Genomic DNA, 21,949 nt, shown 5'->3' on the forward strand with positions numbered 1-21,949 from the left:
TTAATATAGAGGATGCTTATTTTTAAAGGATGAGATGCATTATCTACTGAAACATCTTTTATCTCTTGACAGTACTTTAAAAAAAAAACTTTAAGCTTGACCTATATATCGACATACAAATTTATCTAAGATAAATAATAAAACATGATTTAAAAAAGTCAAGAACGTTAAATATAAAAACCCAATAGATCTGGTGGCACTGTGCAGAAACTGCCAGGGGCACGATGATTATCGTGATAACAATAATTATCGTGACAAAAAGAACTGTTCAAAAAACAAAACAATCACGTTCCACTTGACGGCGGTTTCGAAGTTGTCCGTGGTAGCGTAAACCAGGGTGCCACCACGGCTACCAAACAGTCCAAGCGTACGCCCTCTCCAAAGTCCCTATTGTCACGCCACCACCAACGGGCCCACCGGGCCCACCAACCCCATCCCTCACACTGACCGCTGGGCCCCGCCCGACCGGCGCACGAAGATCCCATCCCCTCCCGTCTCTCCTCCGCGCGTGGCACGAATCTTGCCGCATCGTCCACCCAACTCCCTCCCATCCCCTACCCTACCCGGGATACTGACAGGTGGGGCCCCGGTATATTCGGAGCCCACTCCGTTCTCGCGGGCATTTTAACCGACCGCGACGGGCGCCGCTATCCTGATGACAGGTGGGCCCATAGGTGTTCCCCCCGGAATCTCGCGGGTTTCGGGGCCCCACATGTAATCCTGACGTGTAGAGTACAGCAGGGTGCAAAATGGACTAATCCACTTCGGATTATAATTGATTAAATTATTCGGTATTAATAACAACCTCATCGTCTACCTCTCACCACACGCGAAAAAGACGAATTTTTTTCGAGAAAAAAAAATCTCGGAGGTGAGGTGAGGTGAGGAGAGGAGAGAGTAGGTTGGGGGGTCGGAGAGGCATTGCCGGCGGCGGCGGCGGCGGCTGATGGGGTCGGTGGCGGACGAGGCGGAGATCACGGGGCCCCTCCTCGCCGGTCAAGGCGATGGCGGCGGCGGTGCCACCGCGGGGCCGCCGGCGGCGGCGGCGGAGAGGGTGCCGCCGTGGAGGGAGCAGGTGACGGTGCGCGGGATCGTGGTGAGCGCGATCCTCGGGGTGCTCTTCTGCCTCATCACCCACAAGCTCAACCTCACGGTCGGGGTCATCCCGTCTCTCAACGTCTCCGCGGGGCTGCTCGGCTACTTCCTGCTCCGGTCGTGGACGGCGGTGCTCGGGGGGCTCGGCGTCGTCACCGAGCCCTTCACCAAGCAGGAGAACACCGTCATCCAGACCTGCGTCGTCGCCTGCTACGGCCTCGCCTTCAGCGGTATGTGTGGGGGAATCCGAGCCTTTGCTTGCGTAGGTGGAGATGCGGTTCCGCCGTCTCTCTTTTGACCGCCCGAGCTGTGAGCTGTCGTACCTCTTTCTCTTTCTTTAGTGTATTGCTCAGATGGAACAAAAAATATAGATTTAGTTAAAGTTGTCCTAAATATAGAGTTAGTATTGATTGTGTATAGTTAGCATTAAGGACATAATTTTAGTTGGTATTGAACTATTGATGGGTATAGTTAGTATTGATGAGTAAATTTCATCGTGTTATGTGGGATTTTGATGTTTGTGTGTTCAAAATCTATGTGCTGGAGTTCTGACCATATATAAAGGTCGGACTTTGTTTGTCATGTTTTAGTTTCAGGTGCCGTGAAAATGCTTTTAATTTGTGTTCTGCTGTAGTCTGTTAAATGTGGCTAGATTACGTTGAGTTGTCAAAAAGTGATACTCCCTCCATCCGCAATTGATAAGCGCAAGCAATTTGAAAAGAAAAAAAAAATCCACAAATGATAAGCACAATTGAATGTCTTGCATGCAAAATGTTTGCATGTGGAGAAAGACGATGTGTCTGCTCGGTTGCATGCATAATCAACAGGCTCAATGTGTACATGCGGCCGATGTATTTTCAGCTGGATTCACGTGGAGATGATGCGGCGGCCGTGAAGCGAGGTCTCGAGATGGCATGAGCAGAGCATGCAGGGAGGCATCACTGCATAGATTTTCTTTGTCTTGGTCTTGGAGCCTAGATGAAATACGCTTATCAATTGTGGAAGGAGGGAATATAACTTTAGAAGACAGTTCTTCTTTTTTTTTCAATTTACCAGTTTATGAGTGCTGCTCTTGGTGTGAAGTTGTGGTTCCCTTGTGCAGGTAGCATATATTCAGAGAGAAAGTCTTAAGTTTTGCGTCATAAATTTATAATATATATGTGTCACTGTAGCGTAGTGTCGGATGCTGTAGTCGATCCTTTCATGCTGAATTCATATTATGATTGCTATTTCTTTGTTGACGCAGGGGGCTTTGGGTCATATATTCTTGCAATGGATCAGAAAACATATGAGCTTATTGGGACAGATTATCCTGGTAACAGGGCTATTGATGTTAAGAATCCTTCATTGGGTTGGATGATCGGGTTCATGTTTGTTGTTAGCTTTCTTGGACTATTTAGTCTTGTTGCACTCCGCAAGGTATTCATACTCATATCTTGGAAACATGTATCATTATTATGTTTATCTGAATAGATGTTCCTTTTCAATGAAATACTTATTTGTTTAATTAATATCATAAACTAAGGTATGTTTTTATTGGTGCTTGTTAGGTCATGGTAATTGATTACAAGTTGACTTATCCCAGTGGAACTGCAACAGCTATGCTGATAAATAGCTTCCACACTACCAGCGGGGCTGAGCTTGCAGAGTAAGATAAAGATAAGCGCTGTTCTATAATTTTGTACATAATGATCAGATGAGCATGAAAGATTTTGTACAAAATAAAATATATGTGCATTGCAGGCATTCATTGTTCAATTTACATTTTCTTACTATGTGTACAATAATATATTATAACCTAGGATTCTCACCTTTTCACGACCGTGTCCATGCCTAATCAGTCAATCAACTGAGATGTAATAAATATAGGTATGGCTTTAGAATGTCAATGCATTGTAAATACTGAATAATAGAAAGAATGGTTGCTGTGCTCCTTTACTCTTTGTACAAGTGGAGCTATCTTTTACCATCGATTATCTATTTTTAGTTGCATCTCGCAACCATCAACTGGTCATCTTTCAATTATGTGGGTGCCATATAAATCTAATTGATGTTGTTTATACATATAAAAGTGTCAATTATTAACTTCCTAATGCTATTTTTAAAATAGCTTTTGCCCAATAAATGCATTTTCATCTGTCGATAAATCTAGCCTCATACAGTAGTAATGTAGTATACCTGAACTGAATTTTGCATCAGTATGATTGGGTGATGCGCAATACATTCTTTTTATACTTTACATGAAGCAATATGAATTAGATGTGTTGATCACAAGATTTCATATATATGTCTATTTATCTGCCAGCCACTTCCCGATGTCTCAGTTTTATTTTGCCAGTTACTTCCTTTGACTTTAGACTAGGAATTCAGCCACTATTTGAGCCTGATACATATCTATACATCTTGTAAAGTTCATCCCCTTAAGTGTAATTTCTAAGTCTCTCTTCTCACATGAAGCCTAGGCTTGAGATGGTTGATCTAAGGTGCAAAGTAGATAATATACTTTACTTTGTTGAAGTCACATTAAATTTTTTTTATGTTTCTTTATAAAGACATTAAGATAAGTTGACTAGGCATAAAAATGTCCACCCTAACCTTGTGCTTACCTCATGTTTAGAATTTCATCATGCCAGTTTCCTTCAGCAATGCACTGGCTTCTACACAATCACTTTGCCTAGAAGTTATGCATCATTTGTACAGCGCATGCAGATGATTTATATGTTTGCAAAATTGGCAAATTGCAATGACCTGTCATGTCTTTATATTGTTTCTTTATCAGTTGATAGTAGAGTTTTCATTTACTGCAGTTTGTGAATTTAACCACACTATCTTTTTATGGTTGCAGAAAGCAAGTTAGCTGTCTTGGAAAGTATTTAAGCATTAGTTTTCTCTGGAACTGCTTCAAGTGGTTCTTCAGTGGTGTTGGAGACTCCTGTGGCTTCGACAATTTCCCATCTCTGGGACTTGAAGCATTTAAGAACTCGTAAGTTTGCAGTTACTATGCTTTCCTATTTTTCCTTCAAAACTCACTAGATAGCTAAAGTAACTTCCTATAGTTTGCCTTATCAAATGAGACAGCCTGTCCCGTAACCTGCAAACTTACCTGTTCCACTTTTGTAGGTTTTATTTTGATTTCAGTCCAACCTATATTGGATGTGGTCTTATATGCCCACATATTGTTAACTGCTCCACGCTTCTTGGAGCTATCATATCTTGGGGTTTCCTTTGGCCATATATATCTACAAAAGCCGGGGATTGGTATCCAGCTAACTTAGGAAGCAATGACTTCAAAGGGCTGTATGGATACAAGGTATTCTGCCATAAGATTTTTTTTTAATTTTTTTGTGTCATGATTATATTTAAATTCAGTGTGCATCCCTGCATCTTGTCAATCCATCAATACTGTTCTTTTCTTGATAGATCTATGATGAAATTATGACCAAAAATTTTCATAGAAGATAATCACTTCTTACCTCTTCATACTTTACAAACCCACTAAATCTGAATAAATGGTAGCTGCTGATGTGAACATGGGAGTAATACTGGCATTTTTCTTACTGTTATGCATTTATGGGTGCACATAGTGACATAGTGATGGTGATGTTGTGAACCCCAAGATGGAATTACTGGAAAAAAATGTCTATACCAAAGAACATACAGATGGTACACTGAGTGAACTTTAAGGAAATGTTATTTGGGTTCATATACTGATCAGTCTTTGTGACTTGCTCAGCAAATACTCTAATTCTGCCGCTGCCATCCAGGTATTTATATCCGTATCTGTGATACTTGGAGATGGTCTTTATAATCTCATCAAGATCATCTATGCTACTATCAAGGAAATAATGAATGCACAATCGAAGCAAGGAAAACTTCCCCTTGTGCAGGTTCAGGATGGTAAAGCCATGTTCTTTCCGTATGGTGCTTATCAAATATAAATCATAATGGCATACCATGAATCTGAGATCTGATTTTTTTTTTCTATTTCATTCTTTCAGGTGATGAAGGTTCTAAATTATCAGCTGAGGAGAAGTTTCGGAATGAGACATTTTTAAATGACAGAATTCCATCATGGCTAGCAGGATCAGGTTATGTCGGCCTTGCAGCAATCTCAACTGCAACTGTACCGATGATCTTCCCACAGGTCAAGTGGTACCTCGTCCTCTGCGCCTATGTGGTAGCTCCCCTGCTTGCCTTCTGCAATTCGTATGGTGCTGGCCTCACAGACTGGAACCTGTCTTCCACCTATGGAAAGATAGGCCTTTTCATCTTTGCCTCCTTGGTTGGCCGGAATGGCGGCGTGATCGCCGGCCTAGCAGCCTGCGGTGTTATGATGTCCATCGTATCCACCGCTGCCGACCTCATGCAAGACTTCAGAACTGGTTACCTGACCCTCTCTTCGCCGAGGTCCATGTTTGTGTCGCAGCTGATCGGGACTGCCCTTGGCTGCGTCATTGCTCCTCTGACCTTCTGGCTCTACTGGACCGCGTTCGATATCGGCAACCCTGATGGCATGTTCAAGGCTCCATATGCCGTCATCTTCCGAGAGATGTCGATCCTCGGCGTCGAAGGATTCTCGGCGCTTCCCCAGCACTGCCTGTCCATCTGCTATGGCTTCTTTGCTGCGGCTGTGGTGATCAACCTCCTCCGGGACGTCACCCCAAAGAGCGTCTCCAAGTTCATCCCGCTCCCGATGGCCATGGCCATTCCTTTCTACATCGGAGCGTACTTCGCGATCGACATGTTTGTCGGCACGGTCATCCTGTTCGTCTGGGAGAGGGTGAACCGCAAGGAATCTGAGGACTTTGCAGGTGCAATCGCATCCGGTTTGATCTGCGGCGATGGGATCTGGAGCGTTCCTTCTGCGGTACTGTCCATCCTGAGGATCGACCCGCCGATCTGCATGTACTTCAAGCCATCCCTTTCCAGCTGAAGAAGATTGGAGCGAAATCTGCTGTTTTGTTTGGTTTGGATGCCAGGATAGAACAGAATGGCGCGTGTATATATATTTAGTCTGTGTAAATTAGACTGCGCAAAAAGTGCAGTAGCTTTGTTCATTCTGTTGGTGTTTGACTCTGCTTATGATTCATGCTTTGCTGTACAAATAAGAAAGTGTCCATACAAATTTGATTAAATGTTTTGCTTTCCAAAATTTGATTAAATATAAAACAGCTCCACATCAGACCTGATGTGGAGGTGTTTCTGTTTTGCTAATCCTCTTTGTGTAAAAAAAAAGATCAAACCACTACTAGTCTCCTGTGTAGATGGCAGGAGACGCCAGAAAAGGTGAACTTATGCACAATTTTCCCATTAAGAGATGATGTCAATGGAGGATTTGTAATTTGTTACTTCCTTCTGTACTTAAATGTAAGGGATAAGGGTAAATATGTACAAACACCAATCTTATCTAAATCCTTTATATATTATGATTATATTAGGACGGATGCAGGGAGTAGTATACATATGATTAAATTTGTATACTGTTTGTCACGGTCCTTATCTTTTGTCATTTTGTCAAAAAGACAAACGACATATTTATAATTGAAAAATAATTTATAAAATTTTTATATATGTGTTCTGGTTATCTTAAAAAATGTTGAAAAATAAACTACGATGAAAATGAATAAAATCAACTGTAAATTTAAGATTGAAAATTTAAATTTTGGTTTATAAGCATAAGCTGTAATTCTAACTATTTCACGTTTCCACTTATGGAAAAAAGATTTTAGAAGTCTCTTAATGTGGTATTTTTATCTCATATTGTTTCTAATAATGAAATAAAATCTTTCTTAAAATGCGTAGTTTTGTCATATTCTACGGAATTGAACGGTGTTCTGTATGTACTGAGATTTTTATGAGTTTATACGAAAGTCTAGGGTCTCAATAAGTCTGGGCAATAATATTCGAAATCCTAAACAACAAAGTTTCAAATATTTGAAAATTTGAGGGGTCGTTTTTTTGGAATTTTTTAGAAAATAAATCAAACATCATATTTGTAAATAAAAGATAATTTATAAATAAATTTTTTATATACATGGTTTCTAGTGACCTAGAAGCAAAGGCTAACGAATAAGCTACGACGAAAGAAATTCTCAAAATCAACTTTAAATTAAATGTTAAAAATTTAAATTTTGGTTTAAAATTTCATAAAAGCACATGTTTTGGGGCATCCCTAACATAGCCAAAACATGATTGAAGCATGAATATGGGGTTTTATAAATTAATTTGCCGCAAAACTTGTGGTAAATAGTAAAAACTGCCACTTTGTGTTACGACTGACTCAAAATGTGTGGTGAAGTAAAATTCACTCTATACACGCAGACATAAGCGAAAAGATCACCATCCTGTAGCTTGTCTTTTCGGCTTATAACTCAAAATTTATTTCGTCTTGGACTTTTTAAACTAAGTGTATTTTCAAGCATAATTTTTATACCGCTAATTATTTTTTATTTAAAAATATCATCTATGCAATCACCTCGCGTGATATAGGCTCCATAGTAGGAATAAGCGAAACCATTTTTTTTAAAAATATAATTTTTAAGTAAAACTTTTATATATTATCTATAGCGGTAAAATAAACCATAATAAAAATACCATAAAATTAAGTTCAAAATTAAATTTTAAATTTTAAATTTTAATTTATAAAGGCATGTTCAAAGGTAGAGTCTAGTATCCACTCTTACCTCGTCTACCTCAGTAATTCTAATTTATTTTATTAGCGTACAAAGCTAAAGTCATTGATACAATAAACTATGTTTTTATTATTCATCTTTTCTTTTAATCTATCTAAAAAAATTTAAATATATATTAAAAATCGACTTTAAACTATTGTCATACGTAACAACCGTTTTTCAATCTCCTCCGCTCTCTTTCTTCCATCATGCTAGCAATTTGCATACGTGACTGTTCTAGAGTCGGCTAATAAACAGTTAGTTATACATGCTCTAAGCAGTTGAAGGCAAGCAGCGCGACTCCTCGCCCCGTCGGCGATGACGCCGCCGGAGATCTCGCCGGCGGCGGCGCCATCTCCTTCTTCTCCTCACCCCCTCGCGTCCCCGCTCCTCCTTCCTCCGCGGGGCCGCGACTCCGCCTCGCCCACTCCTCCCCCGCCGCCGCCATGGCGGGAGCAGCTCACCGTCCGCGGCGTCGCCGTCGCGGCGGTCGTGGGGTCGCTTCTGTGCGTGGTCATCCACCGCCTCAATCTCACCGTTGGCGTCATCCCGGCGCTCAACGTCGCGTCGGGCCTCCTCGCCTTCTTCCTCGCCACGGCGTGGCGGGCCGCCGCCGGGAGGCTAGGGCTCGGCCGCGGGGCCCCGTTCACCAGGCAGGAGAACACCGTCATCCAGACCTGCGCCATCGCCTGCGGTAGCCTGGCGTTCAGCGGTGCGCGTCTCCCCGCTCACTCCTCAGTGCTCGCTCCCCATGAATCTTATTCGCTAGCTCGAGAGAAGGCCTTGTTACCTTCATTCTCCCATATCTTCTAAGACAATCTTGTGAGTTATTTTGTTGCTTAGGAGACTGCAAAATCTTATATTTTAGAGTGATTTTGCTACTTAGGATGTTGCAAAAAGTTTATATTTTAGAGTGATTTTGTGAGGTATTACTACGAATTGGATGAGTTTTCTAGTGTAGTAGTACTAGTTTTGGCTGCTGCATTTTACAACGGATATGCAGGGTATAATTACAGAGAATGTGCTCTTCCTTGTTAGGGTGCTCGTCGTCGTATATCTTTGCGATGGACAGGAAGACATATGAGCTCGTTGGGCCAGACTATCCAGGTAACCGCGCGGAGGACATCAGAAATCCTTCTCTTAGCTGGATGATTAGTTTCATGTTCCTCATTGGTCTCATTGGCCCATTTAGCATCGTCATGCTGCGAAAGGTATAATTTTTACCTGTGTAGAAATCTCTGCAAATGAAATATAAGGAAAGGATAGCATCGAATAATCCACTCTATGATCTCTACCTGTTGTTGCTACAAAGCATGCTCATACACGTTACCCTGTACATTCTAGTGCTTTGTGAAGATGCCACAATAGAACTTTGACCTCTTAGGCCTTTGCTACATTGTGCGATTCTAAATTCTATTTATTAGTAATCAGGGCATTCAGTATACTATTGCAGGTAATGGTAATTGATTATAAGCTCGCATTCCCTGGTGGGACTGCAACAGCTTTAATGATCAATAGCTTGCATGGAAAAGCAGAAGCTGATCTTGCAGGGTAAGGCAATGGGTACTCAAGAAAGTTTTTAGAATAGGGCATCATTTCTTTTACACTTTATTTTTGCAAGTATGTTTTCATTCTACATTGGAGAACAGGTCATGCGAATATGTATGACGTGTCATTCATGACACATGATTTCTGAATCCTCTAACCTAGTGTTTGGCGCAAAATCATGCAAACTTGTCTCTGCTGCCTCTAGAATTCTAGATATGGGGAACCAGGCATTGCTTACTTGGCTAGCATACCCATCGTGCACGCAACCCACCTGGGTTCGATCCTAAGTGATCGCATAACCTGGGTGTCCCACCAGTGGATGTAGAAGCCATGTCTTATCCCATTTCAAAAAGAAAAATATAATTTTAGATATGGCTACATATTTATGCAAAGAAAACATATTTGCTTAATTGGAATTTGGAAATACTTCTTCACTGCACACTGTTCCACCTCCACTGTTCATACTGGGTCTGTTTTCAGTCATATCCAATTGGAGTAGAACAGATCTACAGAATCCAAATGCAAAGATGTTTTGTAGTTTATAGATATTCCTTAGGTCTAACTTAGTTTCTCCATTGTCAAATCAATTTAAGTGCCAGTCAGTCAGGCACCACTTATAAACCACTGGCCAAGAACATTTGAATTAATATGCGCAGATAAGAACTTTTAGTATTTGAGCCTGAATTCTTTTACACTAGCGACAAAACAAAGTACCATTTCCGTTCACAAATATAATGAATTATAAGTTGTTTAGTAGAGTTTTAAGGTTGAGGTGAAATTACTTTGATCATGTCTGTGGGAATTTACTTGATTGGGAAAGATGATGCCTACCGATGCAAGTGCAACTACTAGCACTAGTAGCAACAAAATTCAGTGGTTGGTGGGGGAAGTAGTACTCCAAAATTCTTTATATTTATGGATGGAGGGGAACTATTTATACTCAAAAAAGTTTGGTGCATGTTTGTTGTATAAAATGATGCTCTAATCAGTTCTTTAGCCATTTCCCCTGTTTTACACCTGTTATTCCATTGTTTTGCAGAAGGAAAGTTCATTGTCTTGTCAAGTATTTGGGTCTTAGTTTTTTCTGGAGCTTCTTTAAGTGGTTCTTCAGTGGTGTTGGTGATTCTTGTGGGTTTGACAATCTCCCATCATTTGGAATTGAAGCTTTTAAGAACACGTATGTTCTCAATATCATTTTTTCTCTATTCTCCTCGACTAACTGTTGACGTGACTGTCCTCAATTGCTTGGTTAGTGGCAATAAGCTAGGATGATGCTTGTTGGATGCTCTTATTATTGCTAGCTGTTATATCTACCATTTATTTGTAATATCACATTTTTTTTCACCAGGGATATCTGTGATCACCAGACTCACTACTCTTTTAGATAATATTTACAACTCAGATGGACTAATTCATTTTAAACATTTCTAGAAAAAACAATTGAAGAATTCCTTATGTGCATACTTGATTGTTCAATTTATTGCTGCACTGTACTAGTTTTGTTTTTGAAAACAAAAAGGAAGGTGCATTATCAATGAGTCAATGACTCTTGTCTGCCATATGATATAATCATGCACATTTTCTGGTGAATATCCCATATCTCAAAAAACTAAGTATGACTTACTTGCCTGAAGTTGTCTTATATGCTGGCAGGTTTTATTTCAATTTTAATCCTAGTTATGTTGGGTATGGTCTTATTTCCCCCCATATTGTCAACTGCTCTGTTTTTCTTGGGTCAGTGATATCTTGGGGTTTTCTTTGGCCATTTATTGCTAAGCAAGCTGGTGATTGGTACCCAGATAACCTTAGTAGCACCGACTTCAGAGGCCTATATGGGTATAAGGTACATCTATTTATTCTCATATCCATTAAATTGATGATGGTTCTATCTGAGTCAGTTTTGCTAGCTGCATCTGCAACTACTGTTAAAAGTTCAAAATCATTCACTGTATCTCTTTGAAAAGATTATCCTGGCAACCAAGATTCCTACTGCTAGTAGTCAGTGCAACTGCAGTAATACGGGCTGCAAAGAATCCTTTTTGCATTGATCTATTTGGCGACTTTGCAAATTAAAAAATTGTGGAAATGATAATACTTGGTTTTCTCAAAATTGTGTTATATCCCCACAGGTTTTCATAGCGATTTCTGTCATACTTGGTGATGGCCTCTACAACTTGCTAAAAATATTTCTTATTATTGCAAAGGAAATATGTAATGCACAATCAAAACAATGTGACTTGCCTCTTCATGATCTACTTCAAGGTAACATCAATTATTGCTTCTGGCGTTTCTTCCCACTAATTCAAAAGTTTTACACTATTCCGCTTTTACATTGCATATATTTTCGTGCAGAATATCATCATTAATTTATCCTAGCTTTTAGCACTGAAATTGTTGGTTGGTATTTTTCAGATGATGACAATTCCAGACAATTAGTGGATGAGAAACTTCAAACCGAGATATTCCTTAAAGACAGCATACCTACTTGGCTTGTGGTTTCAGGTTACATTGTACTTTCAGTAATATCTACTGTGGCTGTGCCGATCATATTTCCCCAGATGAAGTGGTATTTTGTCCTTGCCTGCTACCTCCTTGCTCCTGCCATTGCTTTCTGCAACTCATATGGGATGGGCCTCACAAACTTGAACCTTGCACCCACCTATGGCAAGATTGCCCTCTTCGTGTTTGCCTCACTTGTTGGCAGCGATGGTGGCGTCATTGCAGGCCTTGCAGCATGTGGCATAATCATGTCAGTCGTCTGCTCTGCAGCGGATCTCATGCAGGACTTCAAGAGCAGCTACCTCACCCTCTCCTCACCTCGTTCAATGTTTGTTTCCCAGATGATCGGTGTCGCCCTTGGATGCATCATCGCTCCACTCACACTGTGGCTCTTCTGGACTGCCTTCGACATCGGTGACCCCGATGGCGAGTACAAGGCTCCATTCGCTGTCATCTTTAGGGAGATGGCCATTATTGGCATCGAAGGCTTCGCGGCGCTGCCAAAGCACTGCCTTGAGATCTGTTGTGTGTTCTTCTTGGCTGCACTGATCATCAGCCTCCTGAAGGATGTTACACCAAACCATGTCTCCTATTTTATCCCCATTCCGATGGCGATGGCCGTGCCATTCTACATTGGTGCGTATTTCGGTGTGGACATGTTCATAGGGACTCTGATCTTGTTCGCTTGGCAGAAGATAAACCAGAGAGAGGCTGACGACTATGCGGTTGCAGTTGCGTCTGGCTTGATCTGTGGAGATGGGGTTTGGAGCATTCCAGCTGCTGTTCTGTCCATCCTGAGAGTTGATCCACCGATCTGCATGTCCTTCAGGCCATCTGCAGTTTCTGTGTGATATGATGGATCAAAGCTTCAGTCAAGCAGCCAAGGTAATGTGCTTGTACAGCTTATAGTTGCGTCTCTGTAAATGCATTCAACACAGGCATTTAGGAGAGATTTTATTTGTTGTTTATTGTATGGTTTCATATTCATTACACTGCTTGTTAGCAACCAACAGCAACATTTACATATTGTTCATGTAAATTCCAATGTAGAGAACAGCGCAGACTGATTAATACATTTGATCAATAATTGCACAAGTGTACTGAATGAGGAACAACTCACAACACTAGCTTACACTTATTTTGAACCATGGGACTCCAGGAAACATCCATTGCTTCAACCTTAGATCACAATCACACCGATAGTTACCTAACTTATTCCACAAACACAATCACACAATATAGTATTCACCGTTTCACTGCCAACTGACTTGTAACTATCTGCAGCATGCTTTTTAATGGATGAATTGACTTGTAACTCTTATTTATTTCGAGATCTCTTCAACATGAGAAGACGCTCTGCTACTTCTGTCATCTCTGGCCTTTTATCCACATCAAGATCTAGGCATTCCACAGCAATATCTAGGATCTTATTAAGAAACTCCAAATCTTTTGGTTCTAAAATTTCCTTGTCAAACAGCTCAGTTGCCCCCTTCTGAGTTTTGTGAGCATCAAGAAAAGCTTTAACCAAGCTGTTGTTGTCAGAATGCCTGGCCTTTTTCCGGCTAATAAGCTCCAAGAGCACAACTCCAAAACAGTAGACATCACTCTTATCAGTTAACAGGCCTGTTTGCAGATATACTGGATCCATGTAACTCATGTCACCAATGACAGAATTGGTATGCTGTTTCTCTACAGCAATCAGCCTTGATATACCAAAGTCAGATATCTTTGGTACAAAATTATCATCCAATAGTATATTGGCTGGTTTAACATCACCATGTAAGATTATATTACTGGTTTTTGAATGCATGTAAGCTAGGCCTTCTGCTGACTCTGCAGCTATATTTAAACGTGCATTCAAATCTAACGGAACTTGGCTGCTTCCATGAAGAATATCATCGAGGCTACCTTTGGAGAGGAACTCATATACCAGCATTGGGATATCAACTTCTAGGCAACAACCTATGAGCCTGACGATGTTCTTGTGGATCACTTGAGATTGGATGATGACTTCATTTGCAAATTGCTCGACATCTGTCACATTGCCACTAAAAATGGGCTTCTTTACTGCAACTAGTTGATTGTCAAGAAATCCTTTGTAAACTTCACCAAAGCCACCTTTTCCAATAAAATTATTACTTTTCAAGATAGGCTTGAGATCCTCTTTTTTGTAAATCTTTATCATTTTTGCCTTCTCAAGAGTAGGTCCTCCATTTTTTACAAAAAAATCTTCCATCTTCCTTCTCTCTTTCTGGAGAAGGACAAGGAACACAAAGAATGCGGCGACAAGAAGTCCAAGTATTGAACCTATATGGAGAACAAATGAATTGTATCATTTCTAGTATTGGCATAGACACCATTTTTTTGGGCAATGAAAAATCAATCCAACTTCTACAGTTACTAGAATTATATGCACTACAGAAGTATACTGTGGCAACAATGCAATACACTACTAGGAAATTATCTATTGCCAGACAATAAAAATCATGGCAATATATGATAAGTTTTCTTGTAGTATGAAAGGAATGCGACTAAACCTAGCTCATCAAAATACCCAATTTCTAACAATTAGGGCAAAATTGAATTGCTTAACACTACAATTAGGCTTTTCTTTTGAAAATTACTGTCAGACCCTTTTAGTGCTAAATCAATCAATTAGGGCGTTTAAACCCTCGCAAAATTTCAGGTATCATCATCCGACATTTTCTGAAGATCTTTTGCACAAGCCAAGGGTATTAGATATCTTCACAAACCAACCAAACCCGATAATTCCTACTTATTCCCTCCATTCCAAAACAAATCAACTTTTCAGTTTTTAAATATAATATTTAACTCTTTGTCTTATTTAAAATATATGATTAATAATTTTATTTTTATTAGATGATAAAATATGAATAGTACTTTATGTGTGACTAATTTTTTTAAAATTTCTTAAAATTTTTTCAAATAAGACGAATGGTCAAATGTTCGAGACAAAAACCGAAAAGTTGGTTTTTTTTTTAAGGGAGTAAATTGCAACTTTTGCACTGAGCCCACATTTCTTCCAAATTTCTCTTTTGACAAAAAAAAAACACTTAGAATTTGGTAAATTTCATCCCCTAAGCCCTCATTAGGGTCTCTAGAATTTTCTTTCACATTCAGAACCTGCTAAAGCCATTTTCAAACAATCTCAATTCTATAATTTCCTAGAACTTTTCAGAAACTTTCAAAACCTTGTGTACCCATAGTTTTTCACCCCGAAACTAGTAGCATCTATTGGAAGCAGCATGATTATCCATCCATCCGAAAGAAGAAAAAAATGCTCCCTTTATCTTAATATAAATGTATTTTTAATACGGTTCAGGTAAATTAGTCGTAAAAAGAATGATTTAAATATCACTCATTAAATAAGGAGATTGTATAGGGTGAGAGGTAGGTAGAGGTTAAATAGATAGAAATTTAAATATGAGGTGATTGATTAGACATAGTACTTCATAATTATACTTTTTATGAGATAAATTTAAATTTTAAAAATGCACTTAAACGAAGGTGGTAGAAGGGAGTGGAAGCATCCAATTCAGGGGCAAGGAACACCCCCATTTACCTGATGCATCGACTCTTTTTTTCCTCCTATGTCTGATTGACGTGTTTTTTTATTGCAATTGATCTCTCTGATTGATATTTTTTGTTTTTCTGATTTATTTTTCTTATTTTTTCTTCGATTATATCTCGAAATTTTTTACCCGTGAGAGACAATTCTTTCTTTTTTTTTCTCTTACAGAAACAGTGTATGATACCTTCATATGTTTCTATTGAAAAACTCCTTGTCCAATCCAAAATATCATTATTTTTTTCTCTTATTTTACTTCAATTAATATGAGATTTTAAAATAGAGTCAAACATGGTATAAAAAAAAATTAAACAAAACATGCTATCCACGTGTCCGTGTCCCATGGTGCCAGTGCCACCACCTCTCCTCACACTAATCCTCCCAGTGTCCGATTCCAAAATTCACGTTGTTTCCTTTTTTTTTCCTTATCTTATAGAACGTCAGTTGATTTTCCAGTATTCACGTTCTTTCCAAAATCATTATCTTTTCTTTTTTTTCTCTTATTTTCCTTCGATTAATGTGGGATTTTCTAGCCCACGAGTAAACGTGGTGTCTTCTTTTTCTGTTACTTTATATATATAATTGATATGATTTGCCGATAGCAATCAAGACACTGGAAAAAAATAAAAATTTTAGAACAATCTTTTATTAACTGAAAGAATTACTAGGAGTTTAGGCAAGTTGGCCTTGACCATATTTCTTATGATTTCATAGTTCTTTTAAAATTTATTATATCATGCATTAAATATTATATTTTACACAATACATAGAAGTTGCTAGTTTTTTTTATGTTGCGAGTTTGGATAAGGAAATTCCATACTCATAATATTGGTTGATAGAGAAGACCTTGGCACGAGTGATATTGGGTGGAGAATGATCCTTTATATAAGGGTATAATATAAGTTTGAAAACTTGTTGTCATCTATTTCTATTATGATGTATCTTTGTACTGATCACAACTTTAGTACACCCAATTTAAACGAATATCTTAGTTTTGTATTCTATATTCTCATGGACGAGTTGTAGCGTGTAGATGTATGAATTTCACGGAATGTCATATATCGGATTTTTTTATAGTAATTCCACCATGATAGTGTAATAAGATTATAGTCAACTTAGAGGCAACACAGTTATCACTATGTTGGGAAAAAGTTAAGAAATATGAACTGTGAAAAATAGTATATTCTCTAACTAGGCTACATATTTAGATAGAACATGAAATCTTGTTGGTGAAAAGTTGCGAGAAGCTATATATGGGTAAAGTAGTACCTCGCTGCATTCTAAAATATGGATATCCACTCATTAATTATTAGATTGAAACTTACATTCCTGACAGGAAAATGACCTTTAAGAGAATCTGGTCCGTGGATAGGTGGAATATAGCTTTTCATAAAATAAAGATATTTTTCCTATAAATCTATTTTACAAAAAATATTCTTAACTTAGATATCATTTCAACTTCTTTTTCCTCTAACTTACCGAGTACAACTTGTACTCACCTCCTTTCTCTATTTCCTTTTGCCTTCCAATCATATCTTTCAACTTGGGCTAGATGATGTGTTTTATCTGGTCATGTCCTTAGATGCCACAAGAACCAGACAAACCTTTCAACATATATATAGTCCAAAGATGAAGGTTTTGAGGGCAAGGAGATTGTAGGACTATGCCTACAAAGTAGTGCTTATGTAAATTAGGTTTGAAACACTAGAAGTGTCCGTGTTAGAGTTGGGCTTATAATAAATAATGCCCATTCCTAATGTAAAAACCTAGTTATGGAATAAAGAAGATGGTTATGTGTTACTTCTGACTACTTTCTGCCGCAACACTTTGTTAGAATTACTATACGTAAAAATATTTTATGTAATAATCCGTTAGATCACAGTGTCATACTAAATCAATGGAGCATGTCGCCGAATAGTTACAAAAGCATATGCAGATCCACGTTAATTTGACGTATGAATTGCCAACTTGCCCTGCGTGAGAAATTAAGTTGCCAATACAAATGCATACTTAATTTAAGATATTTGTTAGATTTCAGGTGTCTGAAAATTTGCAAATTTTAATTCACTTAAAATTGCAGTGCTACGCAATATACTCCTCGAATGGTTTGATAATCAGCCAGCAATAATGTGCATATTATTGAATCCTTGAAAAACATTTTACCAAAAAAACCCAATACTATCCCACACGAAGTTCAACGAGATGATCAAGTCTTCAAACTCGATAACATATAAGAAACTTTCAGCCTATGCAGCAAAGCTTTGAATTATTATTATTTTTTTAAAATGCAACGACTGCATGTGGATATGCACACCTGGATGTGAACCCCAGTACGTGTGCATGAAGATCATGTGCGCACATCTCATGCAATTAAATCAAGTGCACAGAAAAGATGGTCGATGCTAGTGTTTTTTACGGGAAAAGAAAAACAGGATGGCCCATGCTAGCTTACCCACAGCAATCTTCGCAGGTAGAGGAAATTTCTCTGTGCATGTTCCTGATTTGCCATCACCTCTCAATCCGGATTTGCATGGACAATCATAGCCTCCTGGGGTATTCTTGCAGATTCCACCACTCGAACAAGGATATATGTCCTGAAGCTCAGGATGCTTGATTCGGAGAGCACACTCGTCGATGTCTGCATATATAATATATATATAGAGCAAAGACAAATAAATTTAGCTAATTAGGTATTATACCCATGCTTTGCTACGGATAAAAGAAAATATAGAGAAAATAAAAATATATTTTCCTAGATTTGTAAAATATATTATATAAGTAGATAGTAAGGCAGATTCAAATACCATCACCTTTATTCCCTTGTTTTGGTGTTTATTAATTTTAAGACAGTATTTTTCTATTTTATATTATAAGACTTTCTATTCTTGTTTAGATTCATATGTGTGCTAATTAATTTAAACATATATATTAATATATGAATGAATATGGATAAACATAGAAAGTCTTATATAATATGGAGGGGGGTGGGGGACGCACCTTGGCATCCATTCGATATGTAAGGGTTCCCGTCGTACCCGTGGTGGCACTTGCAGATGTAGCCCGGCCCGTTGGTTACGTTGACGCAGAAGCTGTTGCTGCTGACACAAGCATGGCCCTGTCCCTGCGGTGGGCAAAGGTCATCCCTGATGGCGAAGTCCGCGAGCAGAGGGACGCCCCGCGGGTACTTGTGAAGCAAGGCGAAGCCATGGAAGTCCGGCGTCGAGAAGTTGTACCAGCCCCTCTCCGCCACCATGCCGTAGGAGCAGGAGTTGGGCTCGATGCCCGGGTAGGGGGACGTCTGCACGAGGAAGACGGAGACGGAGTTGAGGTTCTCCTTCACCGTCACCTCGCAGCACCCTTCGCCCGAGCAAGACCCGTTCCGTCCCATGTTCGAGGCCTCCAGCCGCACGCTGCACGATTTCATGTAGCCCGAGCCGCGCAGCGACTGCGTGAGCTTGGCGTCGAAGCTCCAGCCGATGGCCGTGGCGACGTTGCGAGTCGACAGGAGGTACGGCCCGCTCAGGTAGGTCTGCTGGCCCCTGACCCAAATGAAAGTCTCGTTGATGCTGCAGTCGAGGCTGATGTCGCCGTGGGTTCGTACAAGGCCTTCCGAGAGGGATATGCCTAGGATCTCGAGTGGCAAGAACTGCTCAATTTCTTGTATCTCCTGGCCTGCCAGGGTGTACCAGTCGCGAGTCTCCTGGGTAGGACCGTAATTGCCTGGAGACCATGGCCCCTTTGCGAAGAAGAGGCGAGGCGGCTGGAACGTATGGTTGCATTCAACCTCAAAGCCTAGACGAAAGCAGCCCCTGTTCATGCCGAATGGGAAAGGCACGCTGATGTTGCCGCACTTGTCAAGGCATCCAGGAAGTCCGATCGGTGCTTCTTGTTCATAGCTGCAGGAGGCTCCTGCTGCCAGCATCAGGCTCAGGATGATAAGCACCGGCACTCGTCGTCGTAACGACATCTCGGTCCAGGATGGGATCAACATTATATTGTCCTGTGTTAGAGAATGCTTTAATTAGAGGAACAAGTAGTCCATATTAATTGCACGCACTTAATTATCAACTCCACTAATGGCAACAAATTATTGCATCTATGGTCGCGGCTACTTAAAAAACGTTACAGGGGACGCTGTTATATGTGTTTTTGGATCATTTAAAACCGACCTATATGTTGATTTTTCTGCTCTCCCCAAACCCAAAATTAAAAAGCGGCACATATAAGTTGCTATGTATGCCGGTTCTTAGTAAAAAAGGCACATAAGAGGCCGGCCCAACATAGAGACTACGTAAAAAACTGGCATAAAAGTCGCACGGATAGAGGCCTATCCTAAGAGCATCCTAATAATTTTTTTATCCCATCATCTATCCTAAAAATATATGTTGAAGGGTAAAATTAGTGTTCCAACAGAACATCTATTTCATCCTCTATTTTAGATGTCCTCTATATCAGGAGAGAGAATATATATATTTAGATATTCTCTATCCATCATCTAAAACTCAATTGTCCCCACTTTGGCCACTATGAGTCTATGTAACATAAAACAAATGCATGGTAGTTACATGTATCAATAAAAATAATAGACTAGAATATAGATGCTATAATATGGATGATCTGTTAGAGCACACATATATATAGAGGATAAAATTATTTTAGATGATCATCCAAACTAAGATATAGAGACCAAATTTAGATGAGCTGTTGGGGATACTCTAACACCCTACCCTCTCCTCCCTTCTCCAACTACCACCGACACCTATCTCTTCTCTACCTACCTCCACCTATCCTGTCAAGTGTCAACGATGAGGATGCATCACTATTACAGATACTCTAAAACAGTATAGGAATTCTAATAGTCTGATGAAATAGTTGGAGAGAGTATAATAGACTTTTTCATTAAACTACTGCCAATCATGTATTTGAAAAGTGAATCCAAGTAACTAAGAATTCAAAATTTGGTCGGTAAAGGGACTAAGACAACCATTTTACTTACCGGTTTTGTTAAATAACCTAAAGTTATTTATATTTGGAACTGAACGAGTATAACGGTACATAAGCAAAAGTTGTAAGACGTGACATAGATTTTGCAACATGGCGATATTACGAAGGTATGGAAGCCATTTTCTAACATTCGGTGCGCATTCCCTGGTGATGATATGCTAAATGTTTAGGTGGACAGAGAGAGAGAGTAGATGTAATGAAGTAATTTGCACCTTGATTTTTCAGTCTGTCTTCCTTGCCCTTTGTCTCTACTCTGGTGCTCTTGTCGCCTCCCCGTTTTCTTGGTTGTGCTTGATCCACTTCGCTGGTTATATAGTGGTGGTGGCGTTGATGATTGGATAACCACAATTAGGCTGATTTTTAAAAGAAAAATAAATGAGGACGTCAGGTAAGCAAGCATTTGATTTTTCAATCCTTCGGTTTTGCTTGTCTAGCTAAAGGTCGTTCCTCATGTCTAGTCAACGTTAATTAAAGTGCGTACCTTCCTAATTTAATAAAAACATGTTGCGCTCTCACTGTCTTTACAAATAAGTAATAATATAGCCAACGTGCTGGCTACAAGACTTTTTATAGTTTTCTCTTAGCTCACCCATATACTAGTTAGCTCTTCATCATTAATGCAGGACCCACATGTCACTCTCATAGAGTTTCTTGGTTCTTGTGCCCAAGCTGGCTACAAGCTAACAGCATGTTTGCACTCTCTCTCATCCTCTTTCTCCTCCACATAAGCATATAGCCAGCTTATAGCTTGCTATTAAACTTGCTCTAAGTTGCCCTCCAACTTCACCTCTCCCTTTTTATTTTCCAATGAAAGAGGGGCAGATTAATAATTTAAAATGACGACCTACATTTGATATGGTATTAACTTGGCTCATTGGTTGTAGGCCTGTAGCTAGCTAAGCTTCATTCTTATAACAGAACTTACCAAGAAAGCTTCCTGCATCATCATTACACGGTACTTAATTACCTACGTTTACCTTTTCTTAAAAGATACAAGGTATCAGAAGCAAATCCAACAACTCATATATCCCATCATGCTTCAATATATCATCATCCCATCGTACAAAAATAAAGGGTCATCCAAATTAGAAAGAGACCTTCTAAATTTGGATGCCCTCTCGTCTCCGTCCATATTTCAATATCAAATCACAAGAAAAGAGAGCAATATCAACATAAGATTAGATGGTTGTAAAATATTAATAAAATATACATGAATGATGCAAAATAGATATTCTGTTGAAGTGATGCATGGTATAAATAGATAATCTATTTCGGATGATCATTCAAATGATAATATATATGATGATGAAATTTAGATAAGCGGTTGGGTTTGCTCTTATACCACCATTTTGGGCCATATTTTGGTATTTTGTAGATTTATATGTATATATTCTACTTACTCCTTTTTTTAGGTTTAATTAGATCTATATCATTATAAATTTACGAGTTTAGAAAAATACTATTACAATTCACCAAATTATAGATATGCCATTACAATTCCTACTCTATCTTAAATATGCCATTTTCTACGCCGTAAACAATA

General features: G+C 39.3%; 2 protein-coding genes across 2 annotated transcripts; one reads left to right on the forward strand and one right to left on the reverse strand.

The window, feature by feature from the left end:
- The first annotated feature begins 809 nt into the window (after positions 1–809).
- On the forward strand, positions 810–13,167 carry LOC102712627 (probable metal-nicotianamine transporter YSL6). Its single transcript, XM_015835941.2, has 13 exons — positions 810–1,325; positions 2,342–2,514; positions 2,646–2,743; positions 3,941–4,078; positions 4,216–4,405; positions 4,860–4,992; positions 5,094–5,948; positions 8,805–8,977; positions 9,220–9,317; positions 10,354–10,491; positions 10,968–11,157; positions 11,444–11,576; positions 11,727–13,167. Exons 1-13 carry the CDS (start codon positions 947–949, stop codon positions 12,662–12,664), a joined length of 3,636 nt encoding a protein of 1,211 aa, XP_015691427.2. The 5' UTR covers positions 810–946; the 3' UTR covers positions 12,665–13,167.
- Positions 13,123–19,369, reverse strand: LOC102717521 (wall-associated receptor kinase 2-like). The gene is made up of 3 exons (XM_015835942.2): positions 18,400–19,369; positions 17,855–18,040; positions 13,123–14,120 (listed from the first exon to the last, which is right to left on the reverse strand). The coding sequence occupies exons 1-3, from the start codon at positions 19,367–19,369 to the stop codon at positions 13,132–13,134; spliced, it is 2,145 nt and encodes a 714-aa protein (XP_015691428.1). The 3' UTR covers positions 13,123–13,131.
- Positions 19,370–21,949: the final 2,580 nt, after the last annotated feature.

Source organism: Oryza brachyantha, chromosome 4 (assembly GCF_000231095.2).
Source record: "Oryza brachyantha chromosome 4, ObraRS2, whole genome shotgun sequence".
Lineage (NCBI taxonomy): Eukaryota > Viridiplantae > Streptophyta > Magnoliopsida > Poales > Poaceae > Oryza > Oryza brachyantha.